At 48.8% G+C, this 24446-nt stretch overlaps 14 protein-coding genes across 14 annotated transcripts; 13 read left to right on the forward strand and 1 right to left on the reverse strand.

The window, feature by feature from the left end:
* Window positions 1–778: 778 nt before the first annotated feature.
* Window positions 779–1159, forward strand: STEHIDRAFT_59588 (uncharacterized protein; the record flags this gene model as incomplete). The annotated part of the gene is made up of 1 exon (XM_007305156.1): window positions 779–1159. One exon carries the CDS (start codon window positions 779–781, stop codon window positions 1157–1159), a length of 381 nt encoding a protein of 126 aa, XP_007305218.1.
* A 1134-nt stretch (window positions 1160–2293) lies between these two features.
* STEHIDRAFT_43551 (uncharacterized protein) lies at window positions 2294–2942 on the forward strand (the record flags this gene model as incomplete). Its single annotated transcript, XM_007305128.1, has 4 exons — window positions 2294–2360; window positions 2425–2585; window positions 2642–2773; window positions 2880–2942. Coding segments are annotated over 4 exons (423 nt in total), but the record flags the coding sequence as incomplete, so codon positions are not given.
* Window positions 2943–3582: 640 nt separating this feature from the next.
* On the forward strand, window positions 3583–4267 carry STEHIDRAFT_157882 (uncharacterized protein; the record flags this gene model as incomplete). The annotated part of the gene is made up of 3 exons (XM_007305284.1): window positions 3583–3961; window positions 4018–4145; window positions 4217–4267. 3 exons carry the CDS (start codon window positions 3583–3585, stop codon window positions 4265–4267), a joined length of 558 nt encoding a protein of 185 aa, XP_007305346.1.
* Window positions 4268–5369: 1102 nt separating this feature from the next.
* Window positions 5370–6161, forward strand: STEHIDRAFT_59941 (uncharacterized protein; the record flags this gene model as incomplete). The annotated part of the gene is made up of 2 exons (XM_007305185.1): window positions 5370–5856; window positions 5923–6161. Coding segments are annotated over 2 exons (726 nt in total), but the record flags the coding sequence as incomplete, so codon positions are not given.
* Window positions 6162–6686: 525 nt separating this feature from the next.
* STEHIDRAFT_30578 (uncharacterized protein) lies at window positions 6687–7904 on the forward strand (the record flags this gene model as incomplete). The annotated part of the gene is made up of 2 exons (XM_007305111.1): window positions 6687–7746; window positions 7789–7904. Coding segments are annotated over 2 exons (1176 nt in total), but the record flags the coding sequence as incomplete, so codon positions are not given.
* A 1047-nt stretch (window positions 7905–8951) lies between these two features.
* On the forward strand, window positions 8952–9164 carry STEHIDRAFT_59803 (uncharacterized protein; the record flags this gene model as incomplete). Its single annotated transcript, XM_007305170.1, has 1 exon — window positions 8952–9164. A coding segment is annotated over one exon (213 nt), but the record flags the coding sequence as incomplete, so codon positions are not given.
* Window positions 9165–9371: 207 nt separating this feature from the next.
* Window positions 9372–9887, forward strand: STEHIDRAFT_60036 (uncharacterized protein; the record flags this gene model as incomplete). Its single annotated transcript, XM_007305195.1, has 2 exons — window positions 9372–9687; window positions 9745–9887. Coding segments are annotated over 2 exons (459 nt in total), but the record flags the coding sequence as incomplete, so codon positions are not given.
* A 69-nt stretch (window positions 9888–9956) lies between these two features.
* Window positions 9957–10205, forward strand: STEHIDRAFT_42883 (uncharacterized protein; the record flags this gene model as incomplete). Its single annotated transcript, XM_007305127.1, has 1 exon — window positions 9957–10205. A coding segment is annotated over one exon (249 nt), but the record flags the coding sequence as incomplete, so codon positions are not given.
* Window positions 10206–10280: 75 nt separating this feature from the next.
* Window positions 10281–10499, forward strand: STEHIDRAFT_40673 (uncharacterized protein; the record flags this gene model as incomplete). Its single annotated transcript, XM_007305125.1, has 1 exon — window positions 10281–10499. A coding segment is annotated over one exon (219 nt), but the record flags the coding sequence as incomplete, so codon positions are not given.
* A 690-nt stretch (window positions 10500–11189) lies between these two features.
* Window positions 11190–12600, forward strand: STEHIDRAFT_157883 (uncharacterized protein; the record flags this gene model as incomplete). The annotated part of the gene is made up of 6 exons (XM_007305285.1): window positions 11190–11480; window positions 11544–11696; window positions 11760–11855; window positions 11940–12075; window positions 12138–12358; window positions 12415–12600. 6 exons carry the CDS (start codon window positions 11190–11192, stop codon window positions 12598–12600), a joined length of 1083 nt encoding a protein of 360 aa, XP_007305347.1.
* Window positions 12601–13298: 698 nt separating this feature from the next.
* STEHIDRAFT_157884 (uncharacterized protein) lies at window positions 13299–14121 on the forward strand (the record flags this gene model as incomplete). The annotated part of the gene is made up of 6 exons (XM_007305286.1): window positions 13299–13352; window positions 13426–13535; window positions 13601–13617; window positions 13682–13766; window positions 13836–13882; window positions 13991–14121. The coding sequence occupies 6 exons, from the start codon at window positions 13299–13301 to the stop codon at window positions 14119–14121; spliced, it is 444 nt and encodes a 147-aa protein (XP_007305348.1).
* A 717-nt stretch (window positions 14122–14838) lies between these two features.
* On the forward strand, window positions 14839–17034 carry STEHIDRAFT_111858 (NAD-P-binding protein; the record flags this gene model as incomplete). The annotated part of the gene is made up of 10 exons (XM_007305287.1): window positions 14839–14871; window positions 14938–15033; window positions 15100–15140; window positions 15223–15427; window positions 15507–15565; window positions 15877–15972; window positions 16164–16398; window positions 16514–16594; window positions 16679–16767; window positions 16872–17034. 10 exons carry the CDS (start codon window positions 14839–14841, stop codon window positions 17032–17034), a joined length of 1098 nt encoding a protein of 365 aa, XP_007305349.1.
* Window positions 17035–18242: 1208 nt separating this feature from the next.
* STEHIDRAFT_169251 (FAD/NAD-P-binding domain-containing protein) lies at window positions 18243–20213 on the reverse strand (the record flags this gene model as incomplete). Its single annotated transcript, XM_007305288.1, has 8 exons — window positions 18243–18750; window positions 18817–18946; window positions 19017–19138; window positions 19200–19210; window positions 19285–19639; window positions 19709–19791; window positions 19893–20093; window positions 20153–20213. 8 exons carry the CDS (start codon window positions 20211–20213, stop codon window positions 18307–18309), a joined length of 1407 nt encoding a protein of 468 aa, XP_007305350.1. The 3' UTR covers window positions 18243–18306.
* A 442-nt stretch (window positions 20214–20655) lies between these two features.
* STEHIDRAFT_122254 (uncharacterized protein) lies at window positions 20656–21519 on the forward strand. Its single transcript, XM_007305289.1, has 4 exons — window positions 20656–20971; window positions 21061–21090; window positions 21155–21228; window positions 21303–21519. The coding sequence occupies exon 1, from the start codon at window positions 20676–20678 to the stop codon at window positions 20928–20930; it is 255 nt and encodes an 84-aa protein (XP_007305351.1). The 5' UTR covers window positions 20656–20675; the 3' UTR covers window positions 20931–20971; window positions 21061–21090; window positions 21155–21228; window positions 21303–21519.
* The last annotated feature ends 2927 nt before the right edge of the window (window positions 21520–24446 follow it).

Consider the following 24446-nt stretch of genomic DNA (forward strand, 5'->3'; position numbering starts at 1 on the left):
ATACTTGACCAAGTGATTCAACCTCGACTGCCAATCACAACGGAACGTTCAGTAATAGCGAGTATTGGCCAATCGGGGCTCTCGGGTGATCAGGCATCAGGCCTCAGGTTCGACATTTTCCTGTGAACTCCTCGTACCTCGGTAGAAGGAAAGGCTGTACGGTGAGCAATATGGACTCAACAACGGTATTTTTGCCTCGAGTAGGAGTAGAAGGCTGTTCACTGCGCGATAGATGGGTGGAGGATCGAACAATCAAGCAAGACCGAATCGGGACAACGATTGCCTATAGATAGAAAGACACGCTTTCGAGGCAGAGCTGTGATCTCGAGCATGTCGGATGGTCCCTCATCGCTCAGACTGAGACTGCGCGATTCGTGTCCAGCGAGCAGAAATGTTCAACCAGGAATAAAACGGTCCGTAATGAATGCGTATAAATTGCATGGAGAGCATGATGATGTTCGAACACACAGCATACAAGCGAAGCAACATGTGTCATTCACCGCCTACGTGAAGCTCGCAGCTCTGGCAGAAGGAGCCGCCAGTTATTACATCTCCCTCACACCGCCTACGCCGCCACCGACGGAGAAAGACAAAGTATACTCTGGGCAGCTAATGGAGAAATTATCGCTCGTGCGAGTTATCTCGTTCGCTTCAAAGTCCCTCGTAGATAACAGGACAGCCAAGGGAAGTGCTCACCGAAGTGGATGGCCAGACGTTCGTCGCGTTGATGTTTGCGTGCGAATTCATCGTGACGGCGTCGGTGGCGCTCCCCGAGCTCATGCCCACTCGAACCCTTCATGCCCTATGCCCTACCTCCCACAACCGTTCCTCGCTCGAAACCCTCCAACCCTCCTTCATCCTCGGATTCCTCCTCGTCCTCACCGGCGCTCTCCACCGCAGCGCATGCTACTCCTCCCTCGGCTCTCTCCACACCTACGAAGTCATCCTCCGTCCATCCCACTCCCTGATAACCTCCGGCCCTTACGCCTACGCCCGTCATCTGAGCTACACCGCCGTAGGTATGAGTATCCTCGGTGTCCTGACGATACATTTCGGCGAGGGAGGATGGAATAGGACGTGTGGGATGATGGCGGTGCCGGTGGTCGGATGGGGTGGGCGCTGTATGTCGTGTTGGCGGGGTTTGTGGGTGTGTCGTTAGAGAGGAGGGCGGGTGTTGAGGCCTGAGGATGAGATGTTGAGAGAGGAGTTTGGGGAGAGGTGGGAGGAGTGGAGGAGGGTCGTTAGGTGGAAGTTCGTGCCGTGGGTCTGTCAGGAAGTATATGAAGTCGTCGTGGAGGCATCGAGGTGTCAGTGCAGGTTAGTATTTGTGTTGGGCGTTCGCCGGCGGTGCGAATGCGGAGTTTTGGGGTGGGTGGCGGCGTCCATTCGGGCCTTCGAGTGAGGTGGCGGTGGCGGTACGAAACGTGTACCGAGCCTTGCATTGCCTCCCTCCCCTCCTCGTGCGTGAAGCCTTCGACGTCCATTCTATCAGTCCTCTGGTCCTATGTCCATCACATCAGCTTTGGAGTACAACACGGTCTACTGAACACCTCCAATATCCCATTCCAGGGAGTGGCATATGCATGCTTCCACGACACTCGATTCGATTGGCTTCCTTCAGCTTGTTTTCAACTCGACAACATTCTACAACATTTCGATCTTCAAAGCTTCATGACTGGAAGGCTTCCTAGTTTGGAACATATGAGCATTGGATTGGGTTCACACTACTCTCCTGTGCGGTCCCCGACAATGGAATACTTACTATGCATCGTGTCACACTTTCTATAGACTTGGACCTTACAAGTATATCTTTGCGCTGAACAGAATCAAGAAAATGCCTGATTCCAGCCTGATTCAGCAATCCTGAGTCTCTAAATGCCCGAAGTTCGATCATGCCGGCGTTTCCTGCAGAAGGCTCCCTCGATTTGTTACAATTTGGTCCGCGGAGATGGCGAAAATTGTCGGCCTTGAAGCTTGAGGCCTTGAGGCATGAATTTCCGTAGACTTCGGCTAGCTGCCTCACTTCATCTCTCTGCCCTACGTCTACGCTCCAATTCCCAGCCAGGCCACGCTCGTTTAATTATCCACATTCGTGCCACCCTCAATGTCCGAGACACAGCTTGCGAAGGAGTTCGGACACTCGCCACACTCGCCGTCGACCAGCCAAGATGAGGGCAATATATTATCGGACGGAAAGCATCCCGTCATGGTTAGCTTATCCTTTCAAGAAACTCCTGCTCTTCACTTTAATGCTCTCCGCCCACTTTAGCCTACGCCCTCGGGACCACCGTCCCCAGACGGTGGAGTGCGTGCATGGATGACGATTCTGAGCTGCTTTTTCGTTTCTTTCACCTCCTACGGTACGATCCTGACGTATTTATGCATGCTGTGTCACCATCGAACCTATTACTCATGATATTATAGGACAGCTGAATGCCTTCGGCGTGTTTCAGACATATTACGCCGACAACCAGCTTGCTAGCCAAACAGCGTCAAATATAAGCTGGATAGGAAGTTTACAACTCAGCATTATTTATTTTAGCGGGCTCTTTCTCGGCCCTGCTATGGATCGCTATGGCTCAAAAGTGCGTACTATCTCATCCTGGTATTTTCGTATGTTCACGCGTCTCGACTTCAATAGGTTCTTCTTATTTCCGGGTGGCTATTGTCGGCCTTTTGTCTGATGATGCTGTCTCTGTCAACAAGTTACTACCAGATCCTTCTGTCGCATGGGTTTGGGTTCGGTGTTGGTGCCGCTTTCCAGTGTGTGAAGGTTTCCATCTTGTCTATCTCCCCGTTCATTGAAGGTCCACAGGTTTTACCCTCTTGTAAAATTCACACCCCTCCAAACCTGAGAGGGTCTGACATCCTTCTCATAGCTGATCATACCTGCTCACTGGTTCAAGAACAAGCTTGCGTTAGCAATGGGCATCGTGAGTACCTCGCATTATCTCACAGTCCCGGAGTTCCTTTCGACTGAGACCGCAGAAATCTAGGTCGTCTCAGGCTCCAGCCTCAGTGGCGTCGTTTTTCCGATCATGTTATCTAGGCTCTTCGACTTCGTTGGCTTTCCTTGGGCAGTCCGCACGCTGGCCTTCATGTGCTTTACTCTCCAGGCTATCTCCATCCCGTTCATCAAGGAGCGATTCCCACCACAAGTCGGTGCGCCCAGGTTCGATCCATCTGCCAGTCAAGACATGCCTTTCATGCTTCACGTCGTCGGGGCGTTCTTCATCTCATTCTGTATGTTTCATATCATGCAAAAGGCTCGAATTCTTTACATTTGTAAACTGACACTTTCATTCCCGCTACTTTAGTAGTGGGTCTTATAGGAAGTATCGTTTGGTTTTTGGCGGAGAATCGTGCAATTCCCTTACATGGAAATTGCTGACTCAGAGTCGGTTCGGATCTCCTGCGCGCCTTCCGCTCCTCTCTCGGCACATGCTACCGGTTCGTCCACTGTATAGTTGTGGCTACTTTTGTTCCCACACAGTTTTTTGCGTCGCGGCTGCAACGTCGTTCTGTTTCGTCGCTGTCTCTCTTCCTTCACGCTCTCCCGGATATCGTCGCTTTCCGTCTACCATGGCTCCTCTTTCGCTCTCTGTGTTCGGACGTTTTCAAGGCCTTGATGTGCACATTCTCGTAGACGCCTCGTCTCCGTACTCTAAGATCTCTTCGCGGTTTTCGCTGCTGCACAAAGTGCAGCAGAGCATCGACGTTGCTCCCACGGATCCCTCCCGCCATGCTGTTACTTCTCGAGGTCTTGTCGTTGTCCCCACCGATGGTGGATCTTACCGCTCGCACATGTGCTTGTTTCTCGATCACTTCGGGAACTTTGACATCATCCTTGGCCTGGATTGGGTATCTGCCTGTTCGCCCTCCCCAAGGGCTGGGTCTTTTATACGGCCCCCCCTCTCTATCACTGCTGCTCTGCCTGCGGCTCACATGTGGAGGCCTGATGGTCCGTGTACGTTGTTTCTTCCCATGTTTCTTTTCTTACATGCTTTTGTTTTGTAGTACCCCCCAGTGGAAGTAATCATCGACCTCCCTCCCTCCCTCCGCTCGACCATCTCGGTCTTGAGCAAACATCTGCCGCCCAAGTGGGCTCTTCTGCTACCCATGTGGGACCGTCAACTGCTGCTCATGTGGGCTCTTTGTCCTTCGCTTCAGCGTCATCTAGTACGCGGCCTTCTTCGTCTGTGACAGTTGATTCTAGCAATACCCGTGTATATTCCTTTGTCTCGGAGGACGGCCGTCGTCGTTCTAATATAATATCTGCTGCCCCTTCTGAGCGTTTGTGCATGAGTGTTCCCATTTCCCACCATGTTGATCAACGCACATTTGTTTCTGGTGATGGACGCTGCCGCCGTGATGATAGTTCGCTACGCATGCGTGCATCTCGTTCACCCTCTCCGGCTCATATGGTTTCGTCTTCATCTACTATTGTCCAAGGTATATCTAAGTCATCACAATCTGCATCAGTGTCTATGTTCTTTAAGTCATTTGAGACATTGAACTCCACATCACTGCATACAATGGCACATGAACATGGTCTTGATCCTGAACATTTCCGAAATAAGTCTGCCCTTCGGAATGAACTCATTCTTCACTTCACTAGTGGCCTGTGTAAGATGTCTGCTGGTACTGCATGTGGTGATGTTCTTGATGAATGTGCTATGCAGTCTGACTCTGTTGATGCTCTGAAGATTCACATCCTCTCTTCTGTTCGTAAAACCATCAAGAGTAAACCATTAAAGCGACTTCTGATGGTTCACAACATTCCCTTTGAGGATGATGATAGTCTATCCCGGCTGCGGAGAATACTAAAAGCTCACATCACAGCACTTAAGAAGGGCAAGCGATCTGCTGAGTCTGAACGTGAACATGCTGCCAAACTCTCATCTATACGTGAAGATTGGCCTCAGCTTATTCCCTCTTCTTTGAAGCAAAAATTAGTTACCATGTTTCGTGAAGCTACATCCTCTGATGCACTAGCTGAGTTTACCTGTGCATCATGTGCTGAGTCATGTTCTGTAAAAGAACGCCACAAGATTCTGGTCGATGAGGACTCTGAGGAATTGTATACTCTGTCATGCCCTGCTCATCGTGATCATGACGATAAACCATACTCTCACAATTCTTCTATACACCCAGTGCCTTTGCCGTTCGGTGATGGAATACTCAAGGATGTTCTTGTTGACCCTGCCGGTGTTATTGTTAATAAAGATAACGAGACTGAACTTCATGTATGTAAAACATGCATCACATCACTTAGGAAAAATCAGGTTCCTCCTCTGGCACTTGCAAATCATACGTACTTGGGTGGAGTTCCAGATGAATTGAAAGATCTCACTGTGGTGGAAGAGGCCATGATCGCACGGTGCCGTGCTAAATGCTGGATTGTTCAACTTAAAGAAGAAAATTCAGATATTCAACTTCCAACAGCTCAGCGAGGAATTAAGGGTCATATCATTGTGTATCCTCAGCGCCCTGAGAATATTGCTTCGGTCCTTCCTCCATCCATTGAAGATATCATAACACCAATATGTGTAATATTTGTAGGATCTAAACCACCTACGGATGAATGGTTACGTGAGAAAGCCAAGCCTTTATCTGTTCGTCGTGAAAAGGTTCGATCGGCACTCATGTGGCTAAAATCTCATAATCCTCTGTATAAGGATGTCGAAATAGATCATAATGTATTAAACTCTTTGGAGAATGAACAGATCTTGCCATTCCACATTGAGCATGTTCTTCCCAGTAATGCTTCAGACTCTTTGACTTCACAATATGATGCGGCGGATGCTCTGGCTGCTAATGCCGCTACAAGCTCAACAACTACAGACACAACAGCTGGTAACTCGCACACAGAAATACCAAGCTCGTCTACTCCCACTGGTCCAATTCCATTCCAGAATGTAGTTATCACTGATGTTGATGGCAATGCTCCTTCAAATCAATTACGTGCTGCTGCTCTTCGGCATGTTAAAAAACAAGGTGGTGCATATGTTGAGATTCCGCATGACACTGAACCGATGAATGAGTTCAACAACCCGTCACTTTTTCCCATGATCTATCCAACATTATTTCCTTATGGAATTGGAGGCTTTGAGGATAAATCACGTCACACAAAACTGTCTATGAAGCGTCAGGTCAAACATTGTTTCAATCTTGCTGATCGCCGCTTTCAAGAGCACTATTCTTTTCTTTTCACAGCATTTAATATCTTACAGAGACGTGCTGCACTTTTGCATACTAGTTTGAAAGTCAAAAAGTCAAGCTTTGATGCTATTGCACATGATCTTGCATCTGTGTCTCCGAATGCAATCCATGCAGTAACAGAACGTGTCTCAAGAGGTGATACTGCAACTGCACATAATGATGATGAGAGAAAGGTGCTAAAGCTTATGAATGAAGTCAAGGTCATCACTTCACATGTTCCTGGCTCAGCAGCTTCTCGTCTCCAGATGCGCAATGAAATCCGAGGTTTGATGACTACACTAGGAATGCCTAGCTTTTATATCACAATTAATCCTGCTGATATCTTCAATCCCATTGTCAAATTCTTAGCTGGATCGGAAATAGATGTTGATGATCTTCTTCCCGAAGATGTTCCAAAATATGCTGAACAAGCAATCCTTGTTGCAAAAAACCCTGCAGTAGCAGCAAAGTTCTTCAACATATATATGAAAGCATTTATATCGACACTGCTAGGATATGACCCAAAGAGCAAGGAACTTGAAGGCGGTATTCTTGGTCTAGTCAAAGGCTACTATGGTTGTGTAGAAGCTCAAGGTCGAGGTACTCTTCATTGTCATATGCTTGTATGGGTAGAAGGTGGCCTAAACCCTAATGAAATAAGAGATCGAGCTATGAAACAAGGTTCAGACTTTCAAAAGCAGTTACTTGCATTCCTGGACGATACAATATCCAACTCGATTCCACCTGATCCTGATCCTGAAATGGATATTCCTTCGTCAAAACATCATCCATGTACAGTTCGTGGTGTGAACTTCTCAAAATACACAGATCATGAGGTGCTTGAGAAAGCTCGACTGAAAGATTTGCATCATTTGGCTAAGAAATGCCAATCACATGAACATTCTAAGACTTGTTATAAGTATTGGAAAGGTCCACCAAACCCTAAAGAATGTAGGTTTGATCTTGATCAGTCTAATGTTTGTTTAGAATCATCTTTTGATGCTGAAACTGGGGAACTTAGTTTAAGATGTCTAGATGGCATGGTCAACAACTTCAATGCGACAATTATGGAGGCTGTTCGATGTAATATGGACATCAAGTTCATCGGCTCTGGTGCATCAGCAAAAGCAATCCTTTACTATATTACAGACTACATAACAAAGTCGCAATTGAAAACACATGTGGCCTTTGCTGCACTTGAGTTAGCCATCGCTAAACTTGGTGAATTCAGTATAAAAGAGGATGACGTAACAGCACGGGCAAAGCGACTACTACAACGATGTGCATATGCAATGATTTCACATCAAGAGCTCTCAGCACAACAAGTGTGTTCATATCTCATGGACTTTGAGGACCATTTCACAAGCCATACATACCGAAATATATATTGGACAAGTGTGGAGTATCTGATAAACAAGAGTGATCCGAGTCCAGAATGCTATCAAGAAAACAAGTCCACTGCAGCAACTGAACCATCTTCATCATCAGAAAGTACTGAAAACTCAGACTCCATCCCAGATAATATTGTTGACAATTCTGAAGACAGTGCAACCGATACACAAGAGGTCGGAGAAGAAGATGAACCAGTTGTTGAAGATGAAGAAGTACAGATCAAGATTGCGGATGATGGACAGGTTCAGGCATGTGGCGGTCAGGCTCTTGATTATTCATTACGTGGAGATGCATTTAGGAATATATGTCTTTGGGATTTTGCTGCTCAAGTTGAGAAAGTTCCGAAAGAGAAGAAAAAGAAGAATAGAAAAGACCCAGAGTCAGAGTCAGATATTGAAGAGACGAACATTGAGCAGGAGTTTGATGATGAACTAGACACTGATGATCCCTTTTTCAACAATGGTATAGATAATGAAAGTGATAGCGGAAGTGAATCAGATACAGAGGAGCAACCTGATGACTTGTTGAATAATCGCAGAAGGAATAGACCTCATTGTGAGCTGAAACCAGAACATTATGAAAGCCATCTTAAAAAACTATGCATGAGGAAGCCAATCAGACGCTGGGTGCCTGTGCTAATGGGTCCTGCTGTCCCTCGTCGTGATCGTGAACATCTACGTCCAAAATATTGCAGACTTATGCTAATTTTGTTCAAGCCATGGCAGCAAGCATCTGATTTACGTGAGGCAAACCAATCTTGGTCAGATGCATTTGAATCATTCATGCACACTTGTCCTGATAATTTCAAGAAAATAATGGAAAATATGCAGCTGCTTCATGAGTGTAGAGATAGCCGTGATGACCATTATGCACAACGTCGGAATCGCTCCCAGCGTGTCTCTGGAGATATAGCAAGACATTCATCTAGTTCCAATGATGATTTTGCTGCAGACTATGATGAGGCCGAAATACTCGAGCATGTAGACTCAGTGACCACATGCAGATCTAACAAAAATCCAGACATCCAGGATGCAATATTAGAATGCATAGAGCATGCAACACATGGAGGGCTGTTTCCACAACAATCAGAGCAAAATGAAACATTGCAAAACAATGACACCTTGGAAGATACTGAACAGATACAGATTTCTAATGCAACAGGACCTGAAGAAGTCTGGGAGAGTGCTTATGAGAAACGCCGCGAAAGATGGAAAAGCCGAGCTGCAGCACCATTGACTAATGCAACTACTTCTGCAGCCCATAACACAGCCGGAACAGAAACTGCAACCAATAACAATCCTGCCATTCGTGATGCCAGTTCAGTTTTTAATGCACAGCAAACATTAGAGTCTGAGCCAATGCAGCCACAGATTAGACAAGACATTGAGCCATCAGACCCGGATAGAGATGTGAATATCACAGATGTAATCAATGAATGGTCGTTGAACCAAGAACAAGCTCGGGCATTCCAGATAATTGCTGAACATAGCCTTCAGAACAAACCTGCACCGTTAAGGATGTATCTCGGTGGGCCAGGCGGTACGGGAAAGTCTCGTGTTATACAGTCATTGCAAGACTTCTTTAGAAGACGTGGACAAGAGCGAAGGTTTAGACTCGGAGCTTATACAGGTGTAGCAGCACGTAATATAAGAGGAATGACCTTGCATTCTATCCTGATGATGAATCAACGAAAGCGTGGAGGCCCACAGTCAAAGACAAACCGTGATCTAATGTCAATGTGGGAGGGTGTTGACTATCTGTTCATTGACGAGGTTTCCATGATTGGTTGTAACTTTCTCCTAGAGATCAGTGAGGCACTCTCAGCAGCAAAGGGAAATTCTTCAGCTTTTGGAAACATCAGTATCATTTTAGCTGGTGATTTTGCGCAATTACCTCCTGTTGGAGAGAAACGATTGTACTCACGGCTTGACACCCGCAGCGTAGCACAAGGAGGAACACAGCGTGGCCAGAAAGCAATCTTTGGAAAACTGTTATGGCTTTCATTCAATACTGTTGTTGTTCTTGATCAGATCATGCGACAAGGTGGCAATGAGAACATACGATTTGTACAGTTACTAGCTAGGCTTCGGGAGGGTAAATGCAATGATGAAGACTTCAACATTTTGAACAGTCGCATTATCAGTCGAACAGATATTGATGCAACAGCTGAAGAATGGAATGGGGTACCTATTATTGTATCTAATAATGCAGTGAAGGATGCTCTGAACGTGAAGGCCACAATTGCATTTGCTCAACGAACAGGCAAAGCACTCCATTGGTATTATTCAACAGATAGGCGGAGCGGTGTTATTTTGACCGATCCTGACTTGAAGAAGAAACTGCAAGATCTTGATTCTGGACAAACAAGCCAGCGACTTGGAAAGATTCCTCTGGTGATCGGGATGCCGGTGGTGATCTCACATAACTTTGATGTTGATGGTGGCATAGTAAATGGAAGCACAGGTATTCTGAAGAAAATACGATTTTATGTGGATGAACAAGGTGATCGGCATTTGCGATCATGTGTAGTAGAAGTACTGGACTCAACAGACGAAAAACTACCATTATTACCGGAACATCACGTTGCAGTCTTAGAGGACACAACAGACATGGTATTTACCCACCCATTCTCGGGAAGACGGTGTCGAATCAGGCGTACACAAGTACCAATAGCCCCAGCATTCGCATTCACAGCTCATAAAGCGCAAGGCAAGTCACTCGTGCACGTTGTGGTGGATATTGAGAGTTGCCGAGGGACCGAAAGCCCGTATGTTATGGTATCGCGTGCAACGTCATTATCGGGCCTTTTAATTCTTCGTCCTTTTACGCGGTCAAAAATCTGCAGCCGGCAGTCCGAAGAAACTCGAGATGAAATGAAACGATTAGGCTGTCTACGCTTGCATACTATAGCCGCACACGGAACTGCAGATGAAACACTTCAAGCTGAGGGACAATTGAGGGCAATGAATGAAGACATAGAGACAGACAGAACAGACAACAGCATAGCATTGACAGATACCGCTCATCATCCAAATGGGCTATTGGAACGCCTGCAGAGAGGGATCGGACGAGCTCCGCCACAGCAACGAACGGAGGCTAATCGGAAGGGCCGTTCCAAAAAAGGAAACAACCAGGCCGCCCAACGTCCACGCATCAGGCGGGATAAACATCGCCCTCCGCTCCCCAGTACATCCTTGACAGCGGCTACGACGACAGTAATATCGACCACATTGCGCGATGGGGATCACTCACGGATGAATAGCAACCCGTCCAATGTCCACATCCCGTCCAAGCGACCACAAGGTACCGGCGTCGGGCACGACTCCTGCTTGCCCGCAAAACGCCCACGTATACACCGCCCAGCACGTCCAAGCTGATCGCCCGTGGCCAACGCTAGGTACGTGTCTCTCATAGGATGGCCAAATCTTTATCCTGATCCATGTCAGGCCTGAAGACTGCAGCAGTCACAGTGCACAACGAGAGAGACTGCGCTACACTGAGAGTATAAATATGGCCCTTCGACCACAGCAATTCCTCACTCGCCGAGCATCTTCCCTTCTCTCCTCGTTATCGAATCGACTGGCCACCTTACCATTATGCCTCCCCGCAAGATTCCAGTCTCCTGGGACCAGAAACGTGTCGACGATGGCATCTACGACGAGTGCGCGGCGCAGATGAAGAAGATGGGAGCCCAGGCGCTGGCTAGTGCTGTTCTCGGAGAGGATTTTGTTAGTGGGATGTCCGAGAAGGGTAACGTGTTCTATCATGAACCCGGAGCTGAAGACGTTGAGGCGCGCTTCAATATCATCGGCGAGATTGTTCCCCTTGCGATGGGTACTGTTCTTTCTGCGAGGGGGAACTGGTTCGCACCTAACGATCCGCCTACGGTGCGTATACATCCCCTAATTCTTTCGGTTCACTCTTTTTCTAACAGTATTTTCTTTATTTAGCCTATGTCTGACAAAGACAAGGTCAAAGACATCCTCGTCCTTCGCAAGCCCTCCCTCTCCACTCGCGCTCTCACCGAAATCTTTGAACATCAAATCGGCGCCCTTAACGAGATCCGTGAGGCTGACGAAGCGGAGGAACAGGCGCAGAAAAAGGTTCTTATTCTTTGGTATCTTATGTCGTCCGCTGCACTGACATTATCTGCTTCGCTCTAATAGAAAGTCTTCGTGAAGGAATGGCTGCGCTCGTCTGCGCCAAACGATATCACGCAGCCATTGGACCTCATCTCCGTCCATATGCCTCTCAAATACGTGGTGAGTTCTCCCATCGTGTTTTCACCCCCTTTATCTGTTCGTCGTCTTGTTCATCCACGGCACATTTTGCTTCCGTTGGCATAGGTTCCTCCGGAGCCTAAAAAAGGTCCCGCTGTCAAGACTGCTACCGCCCCGCGCATCACCCGTAAGCGACCTGCGGTCAACCTTGACGACGTTGATGACCATGGCCCCGACTCTGGGACGGCCTCAGCCTCCAGTGGTATGTGTGCTCTCGGAGTCATTTCTACTGGTCGTTCTGATGTTGACTCACTCGAATGACAGATACCGAAATCAAACTCGGCGCTTTCTACGACCCCCATCTGCTCTACGACTTCGGCGGCGACTTCTTCGGTCTCAATAGAGCGAAGTTAGCGCAGCACGATGTCCAAGGCATGGACGGGAATCTTGTACCGCCCTTCAATTACTACGAGCAGTTGAAGCCAGGTACCCTTGTGCTCATCAATGCGAGCCTTCATTGCTGGATCTTTGGTGGCGCCAATAAGGTCAGTCTCTGTTGTATTGTTGAGTACTCCTACTGATTCATTGATTACTTTGGCAGGTATATCAGGTTCATGCTCATAGCGTCAAGATCATCGCTTCATCCGACGAACCCGCGGACTTTCGTGACCTGCCCTCCCTTCCCGTTCCTCGCGTTGACCCTTCTAACACCGCCACTCCCTCGAAGTCGAAGTCCTCTTTCTCTGGATTCACCATTACCCCCGCCAACAAAAAGGCCCGTAAGTAGTCGTCGTTGGCCTTCCCTTATTCCTCTTACCAATAGGCTCGTACGACTTTAGCCATGTTCTCATTCCGGTCTTTCTTCATCTTGTCTGCCACGGGTTGTCCTTGTTGTTGGGTGTCAAAATGCACATGCTGTGCTCATGTTTAGAAGTTTCACCGTTTATTTCTCTTCTTTCTCATTTGGCTTCGAATAAAATCCTCCGTTCCTGTTCATGCCTCTTGGACTGACTTTGCAAGACATGAAGAAGCTCATCCGCACTGAGATGAGCCAATCCATCATTTCCTCAGCAGTACGTGAACCTGAGGTTTGCTGTCTGTTTTCAATATGTCTTCTTTCTCTCTCGATGTGATGCATCGTTGTGCTCGATGACGACTCGTCTTTAGAACTCGTTTCGTACATCCCTTCCTGCAAGCCTGCCGCGAAATCTAATCTTATCTCGCGCAAACCTGACTTGAGCGGAGTACGAAATCCGTCCCCGGAACTGTGGGGCCGAAATCTCCCCCACAGTTCCGGGGACGAGCTCGCGTGGCCCTGTTCAGCGCTTAGATAATTGTGAGGAACTTGACTGTTTTCGTGGGCATTTTCCAAAGTAGCGGGACCTGCCGTTCACCGGCCTTACGCCTGCGTTATTCTTTTTGATAGGCCTTTATACGCCACTCTAAGGAGTGAACGCGAGACTTTCATTTTACTTGATCTCGATCATGAACGCCTCTGCTATTTTTGGGCGTATAATTTTGGGACAACTCGGTGACGCCGTCAGTCTCTGCCCATCTCGTCCACTCTGCCATCTATCTTCCAATTACTACGTACTCATCCGGACGACTATAGCTCGGCCGTTTCAACGTCATGATATTCACGTTGATATTGGCCACCATCGCCCCGTTAGCGATTTGGACCACCTCGCATGCTGCGGGAGAGTTGATTGCCTTTGCGATCGTGTACGTATTTCCTCCAATCTCGAACGCGTCATTCATAACCAGCTGATATATCCTCGCGTTCACAGTTTCGGGTTTACAGCTGGTGCATTTCTCTATTTTTTTTTAGTTACAAGTGAGCCTATGAACTGATAGACAATTATATTCAGCTGCGTATATGTCGCTGGCGCCCGCATGCTCTGCGCAGCTGACATCCAACCCTTCGTATATTGGCGCTCGCGTCGGAATCTTAATGTTAGCCCGTTAATCCAGCCTCCGCCTCAATTGCGAACTCATTTCATTGGTTTAATACGATTCATTTAGGACAGCGATGGCTCCGGGAATTTTGACTGGGCCATCCATCGGTGGCGGTGAGTACTTACACAGTTATGTGTTCTCTTTCATATCCACAATCTCACGAGAGCTTTCTTCACATATTGCGCCCATTTTATCCTACGCTAACGAATACATGAATATAGCGCTGATCTCAGCCACCAAGGGATCGTATATCGGGTTGCAGTGCTTCGTAGGAGGCACGATCGCACTCGGTACGGTCTTCGCCATCGCCGGTCGCTTTGCCGCAAGGCCTTGCATAAGAGCGAAGTTCTAGCATTAACTTCCTGTGCCCGCGTCTCTCCTTCGTCCCTTCGCATATATCGTTGGAATTTAGCCACGCTTGTGAGAGAACCTCCTTCCGACCTTTGGAACACCGGCAAGGCAAACAATGGGATACGTGGGAAGTATACTTATTCTGTGGGTGAAGATCGAGTGTTCAAGGTAGACACGCATCCGAATTGTATGGAGGATCAAGTATTTCGTTTTGTGTAAATTCCTTCATGCAATTCGGAATCATAGTCCAATTAGAGCGGGAAAAAATAGGTACCACGGAGATCACCAGTGACTCCAATGCACTGCTTGCTACTAGGCCAATGAACAATGCAAAACGAGCCACGTCACCTCCTACCCACTTCCAGTTTATTTCTCCCCAGTAGGAGCATCATACTCACCACTTACAACGCAGCCCACTGAAAGATTGACAGATACTGGAGCTAAGACTCAAGAGAGGGACAGACAAGGAAAAGAGCCGTCATGGCGTTTCGGAAACCACGAAAGCAACGCCACTCGGCACTCTCCGGAATAACTTACACGAACTGGGCCACATCGTCCTCCTGCAGCCTCCTGCACGATCTCAGCATGAGTCAGCGACGCATATCCACCTCCACCGTCTCCTGAAGCCTGAAGCCTGATCCACTCTACTCACGAACCCCAACCAGTATATATGCGTATCGATGATTTTTCGGACTCAAGTTGAATACCCCTTTTCACGATGGCGACCATGCAAGAATACAGACTCTCAGAGGTGAGAATCATCTCCTAGTCAGTGTGCCCGCGTTTGCATTTACATGAGCTGTGGAATGGATCACAGTTCACTGGTATCCATGCGCTGGAAATGAAGGAGGTGCCGACGCCCATTCCTGGTCCTTTGCAGGTTTTGGTCGAGGTCTATGCCGTTTCTCTCCAGGTGCGTCTTTTTCTTATGTTGCTACTATCGTCACTATCTCATGTATCTGTGCGAACGGACGTGTAGCAACGAGACCTTGTAGTCGCTAATGGCCAATACCCTGTCCCGTGAGTCTTCTGCTTGCATCGGATTCAGTACGCATGAGATCTCCCAACCTAACCATATCCCCTTCCATGATTCTCCCACTAGTCTCTCCCCGAACATTACTCCTTGCTCCGACATGTCGGGACAAATCATAGCGCTCGGCTCTCCTCCGGAATCTCTCCCTCCGTTCTTCAACCTCCACGTCGGAGATCGTATTTGCGCCAATTTCGCCATACCTGGATTCGTGTTCGGAGATCTAGGGGCGCATGTTGATGGTGTGTTGAAGGAGTACGTTGTTTTTGAAGCTGACGTGAGTCGTTCATCCTCGCCATTGAGGATTGAGACTGGAATCCTGGTAATTGACATTCAGCTCATCTGATCATGCGTAGCCAGATCGCTTGATACGGATCCCGGAGTGGATGTCGTATGAAGAGGCTTGCACTCTTCCGTACGTCCTCTCCGCGCTATTCTGTTTCCCCATTTTCTCCTCCTTTTCGCATCTCTTTTCCCTCCGGATCGCGTTATTTATTCCTTCAGCGAATATTTTCCCTTCTTTATAGCTACTGCGCTCTTCATACATCCGCTATTCCCACTCCATTCCCCTCTCCACCTTATGCTCTCCTACCATACTTCCATTATAACTATACTGAGCTCTGGCCAATACCCTATCTCGCATTCCTTTGTCGCCTATTCGCCCTTCTTACGTGCGATAACGCGATGAACAACGAAACCACTAACTCGCATGACTGCCCTTCACAGATGCGCAGGCCTAACGGCCTATAGCGCGCTCCACGGTCCTGTCCCGTTCAAGAAAGGCCAGAGTATAGTGATCCAAGGGACGAGTGGTGTTTCAATGTACGTGTTTTTTTTTATATCGTCGCTCAGGGATAAGATGCCGTCTCCCCCACCATGTGGCGTTCGTCGACTTAATACCATCCCCTCGCTGCCACTTCCTCATCGCTGTGCCTTCCATCTTTTACGCTTCCTCCCTCTCTTCCGTACGTTCCGATTTGTCGGCTAACCATCATGTGTCTTCTATACAACAGTTTCGTCGCCCAATTCGCCCGCGCCCTCGGTGCCTCCCGTATCTTCCTCACGTCATCCTCCACGTCCAAACTACGGACAGCAGTGTCCCTTGTGGACGGCTTTTCTGAAGCTAGCAACGTGACGGACCACAATGGTGGTACAGAAGTAACCGGGATCAACTATGTTGCCGAGCCGGAGTGGGATAAGAAGGTATTGGAGATGACGGGTGGGGAGGGGGTCGATGTTGTAGTTGATGTGAGTCTTTTTGCGTTCAATGTTGTGCATATATATGCACATACCGACTGATAGTCTTCATACCGTTTGATCGTGTGCTCCCACTGGTGACGTGGGTCTGCTCGTACTGGTCTAGATAGGAGGAGCGTCGACGATCATGAAGTCTATAGCTGCGGTGAAGTTTGGAGGATGGATTCAGATGGTTGGTGTCATCGGGGTACGTCCGTTCTATGATACAGATAAGACTGCCCGCGCGGCTCACCCCACTCGTCTGACCCTTTGAATGCTGAATCTCGAACAGCACGAACCGGCGGATCTAGCCTCCCTCCCACTCATGGCGATCGCGAAGAATGTGTGTTTGAGAGGGGTGGTTATGGGCGGTGCGGAGAAGTAAGTATATTCCCGTGTTATGCTTTATTCGTCTTTTCCTCGTCTTTATCTTCATCTTCGTCTTGCGTATGATCTTGTGCTCATCCTCGTTTCTCATGCCCCAGCTTTCGCTCCATGGCCGCCTGGCTCTCCGAATCACCTGTCAGAGTCCACCCATGTATCGATAAGATCTTCGCCTTTGAGGATGCGAAGGAGGCGTATGAATATTTGGCAGGGAGGGGACATGTGGGGAAGGTCGTTGTCAAGGTGGCGGCTGGGGATGACTAGAGCTGGATTGGAGAGGCGGGGTCGTGGGGTCTTGTGGGAAGAGATGTGTGTATGGAAAGAGTACGGGATGCCTCAGGAGAGACGGGCATGACGGAACATCGTGGCTGAGATAAAGGTAGGTTTATTTGGCCTTGATTGGAGTCCTCTACATGCACTGATCTTCGCATGACACCTACCCAAACAGTAGCTCTCGATTTCTAGGTGTTTGGTTCATAAATAACTGTGCAATCGCCACCAGCACTGTGGAAGTGACCGACTCGGAGTCGGATTCCAGTTGACCTCGTGTCGACTTCATGTCCACGTCTGGATTTTCCGCATTTCACGATTTGGGCTCGGTAGCTGTCCATATTCTTGCATACTCATCTTGGTCAAGACACGCGCTAATGATCTGTGGCCTCCCTTTAGGTATGGGTGTGTCGACGTGTTCATGTTTCCTGACGACTATTCTGAAAGTATTCTAGACTCGAAGTGCGTCCGGTCGAAGCCCAACGACTCCCATAGTGACCGAGAAAGTTAACGCTCCGAGGGGTCACTTTTTGATGGGGGCCCATGCCTCCTCATATCTCTGCTTTGTTCTTATTCCCTTGGCCTCTGGACAGGCCGTTCAAATCTACTCCGATTCTCGGCTTTTAAATGGCGACATTATGGTCGATCTTTTTACTTCTCAGTCTACGTTTGTCAGTTGGCCATGTGAGGAGCGAAGGGAATCGGTGACAGGTCGACATGAAGTAGCTCGGTCCAAATTGGTCGTGCGAATGTGGTCAGGCGTGCGTGCTCTTTTTTGGCGTACATATGCCCTCCGAGTCGCTTCTCTATCCAATGCCGCCTATATGGCTTCACCCGTCCATGGTCGCTGAATTCCATGCGATATTGCTTCAGGCGTGGATATTACGGCGTGCCGCTCGCATGTTCAGTGGGGCCCATCGACATCCGAACATACTGTTGGGTGGCGGTAGCCTGACGGGAGTAGTACTTCGCCGCATATCTGGAGTCCTTACGAAATATTCTGGATGCTCCATGCTATGATTATTACAAATGCGGACTCTTGGACAGACGATTGTCCAACAGACGGTGTATACAGGCTATTCAAAATCATCATGATATGGTATACGATCTCGTTGCGGGAGCTGGGTAAACGTGACAAGCAAAGTCGTATATTCCCTTCTGCGCCACAAGGATGGAGTCAGTTCGCCTGCAAAAAGGTTGTCGTTAAAGTTCAGGGTATAGTGATTATCTACTGCGACCATATTTGTCATTCGTCAATCATAGCACTTATACAACGCCTACGACCTCCATCCGCACCGTTCCATCCAAGACTCCGCCACCTAGTCCCAGGGCGCTTTCCCTCAACATCCCCCACTTCACCCACCAATCCTCCGCCGCATCAATCGCATCGTATCCCCAGATCACACAAATCTCATCAAACTGTCTCTTCAGCTCTCCCTCTTCGACCTCCGCGTCGCCCCTAGCCTCCTCCGCCTCCCTCCATCTCCTCCACTCGGCGTTCCGCACCTCGCGCTCTGGCCCAGGCGGCATCATAATGATATGGTGGTTCGCGTCTTCAACTTCGACCAGGGTATTTCGCCGCGGTTTGCGGAGGTCTTCATAGCCGTATAGAAGTGGCGTGATCTGGTCGTCGCTCCGAAGGCGGGAGAAGAGAACGCCTAGGACGGCGGCGTCTTCGAGGACGGCGCTTAGGACTGGCATACCGCAGGGCTGTTGGACGATAGGGAGATTATGAGTTTCGAATTATGAGGGCGTTTGGTGAAGTTGTGTACGCACCTGCAAAGGATGAGCTGCCTCGCCGACCAATACAATCCGCTTCGACTCATCTAGAAAAGACGACGCCTGCTCCTTTCGGAAACGAGGGACCCGAGTGAGAGTTGGTATATGGGCGAGAAGAGCCGCGATTCTATAAAGCAGCGAGGAGAGTCGTCGACGGATGAGCGCTCGGAATTCCGACCGCAAGACATTGTACTTACCGAGGTTCGACGGTCGGGTATTTGACTTCTTGAGATGATACACGCGTATCCCAACCTTGTGGGGCGCCTTCCGGTATGGGCTCTGAAATCCAGAAAGTGGCGTTATATTCTTCACCAGATCGCTAGATACCGAAGGGATGTTCAAAGTGGGGCAGGAGAATGTTATGGAAAGCGTGAACTTACCACCGGATATGCTGCGCGATCAAGATAAGTTTTCGTCAACGTCGCAATACTTCACGAGAGGCAGAGTCAGAAGGTAGATACGTACTTAGAACACAAGAATCTGTTCCCAACCAGTGCGGCATCTTGAGGTCTTGAATAATCGAGTTTAGGTCATGATCTGCCTTCATCGTCGTGACGAGTACTGATCCGTCGTAAACCGTCATGGGGGATCGTACTTCGGAGTCGGAGATCGGGTCGACGATAGGTCTAACGATGCTGTCGGCGCCGTCTGCACCTATGATGATGTCTGCGTGAATGACCTGGCCATCGCTGAGCGTAATGTATGGTTTTCCCTGAGACGAGCTGGGCCCGGGGCTGACGAGGGAGACGGGGGTGTCGAAGTGCAGCTCAGCACCGGAGGAAAGTGCGAGTTCGCGGAGAATATCGTGTATGTCGGAATGCTGAAAGGAAAGACCGAGCTCAAACGCTTCAACGAAGTTCAAGTGAGATTCAACATGGACGAAACGCACCGAGATCATGTAAAACTGTGCTCCAAGCTCTTTCATAACCTCCTCTCGCCACCCTAAAGTCCCAAGACACTCTCCACTCTCCACTACGCACGTCGTAGAGCTTCCGTGAGCAAGTGCAGCGGAAGTCGAGAACCCCTCTGATGGAGGAGTATGGGAGCGACCCAAGGGGCTGAAAAAGACTCACTATCCACGAAATCCGTTATCATGCACTTCACACTTTTCGCGACCACTTTCTCCGCTACACCCCATCTCAGTAGCACCAACATTCCGTTTGGTGGAAGCCGGATCCCAGCCGCCCATTTTCGAGTACCCTGAGACTTGTCAAAGACGCGTACACGATGACCAGAAGAGGAGAGCGCATGAGCGGTGGCGAGTCCAGCAAGGCCTGTAGTGACATTTTGCGGTCAGGACCGACGATTTCTGTAGCAGATAAACGGAACTCACCACCACCCACAATGATGAAATCAAGCGGAAGAGGGGCCTTTATTAGAGTAGGACGTGTCATGGCTGTTGGAGTGATAAGACTGGAAAAACTGGTGGAGTACAAAGCGAAAGGGAGAACAGCACAACTCACACCAGGGTGAGGAGGTCGATTACAACAGAAGCTCAGAACAAGTGAGATTAAGTTAGGTCGGCGTATCTGCGAAGATATGAGGCTTGGCGATCGATCCTCCACCTATTGCCAAAACATGGATGAAATAGTGTTCTCTTTCGCCCGGATATAGATTTACCTCGGAAAATTCGATTTGACAAGCCTATCAGCAGAGCCATGCCTGTCCCACGCGGGGAAATGGAGATGCTGCATCAGGCCTTCCATGTACAGACACTTTTCTTGGGATCAATTTTAGCAAGCTCTAGCTTCACCATGATTGCAATGCACGTCCCAGCCTCTGTTTGGTAAAGGAATGCTATGGAGAGAAGAAGAAATATGAAGCTCATTGCGCCACGAGGATTGCCACGTTCGGAGATGAACGTTTGGCAGGCGCAGTCGAATCCATCGAAACTTCCGGGCCCGATAGACTCTAATTGGAACAAATCTCTCAACCGAATTTGGGAGACCAAAGAGTGCACAGGCGCAATCATCAACGGTGCTCCCGATACGTACGTGAAACAAGGAAGACTCTGTGAAAACCGCTTTCTTTCGTTGCGCGAAGCGCGAGCATCTGCGAGCATCGCGTTCTGGCCTTTTTCGAACAGAACGATGAAATACAATGCCGTCTAGGCGGTATCACACTAGTACTTGTGTCATCGCACATCTAGCATCTGAGAAACAAGGGATAGTTAGATGGAGGACCGACTCGAGGCCGGTGAGAATTGGAGAGATAAATGTGAGGAGCGAAACGGTGGCATACCTCGAGCATCAGCGGATAATTTTGTATCGCCTTTTCACGTCACGGAAGGAATTCGTCAGGCTTTGCCCATCAACAATTTCAAACCGTTCCGTACCTAGAAAAACTCCCAAGGTGTACTTCTCCTTGAGAGGGGGATCGACGTGTACTTCCTCAGTCTCCTGATATTCCCTGATATTCCTCGTCATTACTTCCCGTGAGCAACATTTCGCCTGGACAAAAAGAACACGCATGACAATATTCACCTCCACAACAAGTTTCCATCAGAGTCGTTCCTACGAACCGACGTGGCCCCGGTCCTGAAGTCCTCAGCACTGCGCGCGCTTGCGCCACACTAAGCGCTCATCCTTCGCCCAATTCCCGTCGCTCCGATGTCGTCTTCTGCAAATAAGTATATCGAGTCTTGCGGAGCGGCTTCGTCGCCCTCTCGACGGTAAGTGAAGGAGTGGACCATTCTTCAAATATGACGGAGATGGCATTGATCATGTTGGGACTAGATGGCGGAGCCGGGGCTACGAGGAATGTGTCGTTGAAGGGATCTTGAGCGGGAGTGTCGATGGCTGGACAGCGGCAGTGCGACTCGATAGCACATTGAGCCTGGAGTACTGGATGAACTGGGGGTTGGGAGAAGTCTTCAATGGTGACCGGAGAGCGCGGGAAGCCTATGGGGGAAAGAAACCATCAGAATTCAGGATACTCAGAGATGACGCGGAAACCAGGGGCATGAAGGTGGGAGAAACGAGTGAAGGTTTAAGAGAAGATGATAGTCGACCGAAGGGAATAATGCCACCGATTCAAGACGTAGCAAAATATATGTCACCAAAAGAACAAGTGAAGGAAGACGTACCTGGAAAGGAGACTGAATCCGGGCTGCGATGTGGTTGGTCAAGTGAAAACCCGGTGGTAGGCGTTCAGAGGGGAGACTGTCGCGTCATTGAGATCAGTGTGATATATTCGAGGGTCTGGACCCAAACAATCCGGGAAATTGATGGGGAAGGGTAAGACTGACTTTGCGACCAGGATACTGTCCCTGAGCAAACACTATGTCTTGTTTCAGGAAGACGTGGAGTCCAGAAACGCAGGAGAGATGCGTTACTACCATGGTTGAGGCGTGAACGCAGCTGGGAAGACGCATAGACTTGGGCCAGCGGTTTCGAATGACTGAAATGTTCTAACAAGTCATGGCCTGCGACTTATACAGCACTATATATCAGCTCATGCATACACAATGTACAAGAGAAAAAACCCACTGCCGACGGTCTGCATTCATCCTGCACCGTGACCGGCGGCGTCTCCGTGTTGCTGAAGGCATTCAGATGCAGGAGTTCGGCTGAGACTTATCTGCTTACTTGTACACATTCATAGTCGTGTTCCGTGTATATGTGCCCGAAAGATATGGGAAAAATATGCGGCGAGACATGTTGGATCGTACAGGGAGGTCGAACGCCGCGTTGCAGAAGAACGACTATTAGCCGCCCACGCTGGCCGATTCCTGCCGATAACGGAAGGTGCCGAGGTGCCGTTCGGCTTCGGGGCATTGGATTCGAGTTCTCTATTCATACCCACTCGCACAGGGATCAGTATGAGATCTGCTTCAGAGACTAACACTACTGGAGTAAGAGAGTATCGAGCTTGAGGGTAGGGATTCCATTCATGTCATTTCTGAAGCTTCCATGTTCTTGGTCAATCCTTGGTGCCGCTCCTGTTGTTTCGTATCGCATGTTCACTTCCGAGTTCTGCTTTGCGCGCATCGGAAAGGGATGTCATCCTTCCGCATCTATCTCTCTCAGCTCTCAGCTCTCTTCTTGTCTCTCGTCTCCCTCCAGGCAAGTTTCCCATGCATTGACGTGTTTCCTGGCAAATTACCCTGTGGCGGATAACGACCTTCGGCTTTTATTATGCATCGAAGGTTTTGAATTGAACACGCTGATGCAACGTAGACTTTGACCGCATCTGAGTGTTTCACGACCCCGATTCTCTCATGCATCGGCCCAGTTCCATCGTCACTCCGATTATGTGAGACATGCACGGTGTATACGGAAGGAGACTATTCCTCAGGGTTCTTGGATTGCTGAACCATACCGACGCCACATATTCAGTATGAGGCCGAGGTGGAGACAACCTATAGCGGGCGTCATGTATTGCCTCTTGTCAGCAAGTGTCTCACTTGTCAATGTACAAGTGTTCATGGTTGTCTACTCCTGGAGCACGACGATCGCCCTCTTATAGTTGCATCCGCGTTCTCTTCTTGACACACAACGTCCACTTCTGCGCGAACGTTACACATGTCCTCTCATCCACTATCTCATATTGATATCGAGGGGAGTTATGGATACCAACTGATCCGCACCCTACTTGGCACTATGTAGGTAGCACCACTTCATAGGCAAGAAGTTGCATCCCTTAGTTTTGTAGGATATACGGAGTTACAATCATTCAAGGCTATATCTACTATACAAGGTATCATAAAACGGACTTCTGGATGCTTCAGATCAAGGTGCGTCCTCGTATGGTTCGTTAAACTAGGAATATTTTCACCGCACACGGATTATAGCTTTTGACGGGACTAGAATGCAGACTGCTTGATACTGTATGCACAATACTTATCTGTCATGCAACGTACATAATCCTGGTGAGGAATTGGTGAGATGTATCGACATTGAACGATGTACCAGTGTAGGTACCTTTCCGACTCGAAGCCTGCATTTGATCACAGCTGACCTCTCATTAGGACATTTCCGGTGGGTCCTCTCACATGTGGCAAGTATAACATGGCTCACAGACGAGCATACTGTATTTATAGGTAGAGAATATATTCACCGTGGGTCAGACATAGGTGCCTTACCCTAGTCGGCGGACGCTAACGGGAGTATACTTAACGAGACATAATGAGGAACGTACGGCAGTGTGTAAGTAAGCCTCTTGATACTGCTCCATTTCGGAACCCAATGAAGCGATCAGGCTACCGACTATCAAACAAGCACAATGTCAGTCATCAGTATCCTAGCATCAATCCCTCATTCTCGAGGAAGAACAACTCACGCCAGCTTCAATTAACAATGTATTCGGTCAACACACCATCCACATGCGTCTCAAGATCTCCGAACACGAATCCCAGCATAAAGAAGGTTGCACAGACCCGATGACATACACGGAGGTTGAATGAGGGAGAGGGAGATTCTGTGGAAGTGAGGAGGGTTACGGGATGGCCGGATATTTCGGAGCAAGGGGTCGTGTGGTGGGAGAGACTAGCATGACTGAGGGAAATTTAAAGGCAATGGGTGTCAGGGTGCGAACAGCGTCAAGGTAAGGCGGATATAGACAGCCGACTCGCGAGACATGATATCCCGTTGAGCTACGATCAGGTCTAGGTGCTACGCGTCGAGCAG

This window comes from Stereum hirsutum, assembly GCF_000264905.1.
Source record: "Stereum hirsutum FP-91666 SS1 unplaced genomic scaffold STEHIscaffold_9, whole genome shotgun sequence".
Taxonomy (NCBI): Eukaryota; Fungi; Basidiomycota; class Agaricomycetes; order Russulales; family Stereaceae; genus Stereum; species Stereum hirsutum.

Bases quoted from the DNA above. Each gene is read 5' to 3' on its own strand.
- STEHIDRAFT_122254 (XM_007305289.1), top strand. From the start codon at position 20,676: ATGAACGTTTGGCAGGCGCAGTCGAATCCATCGAAACTTCCGGGCCCG.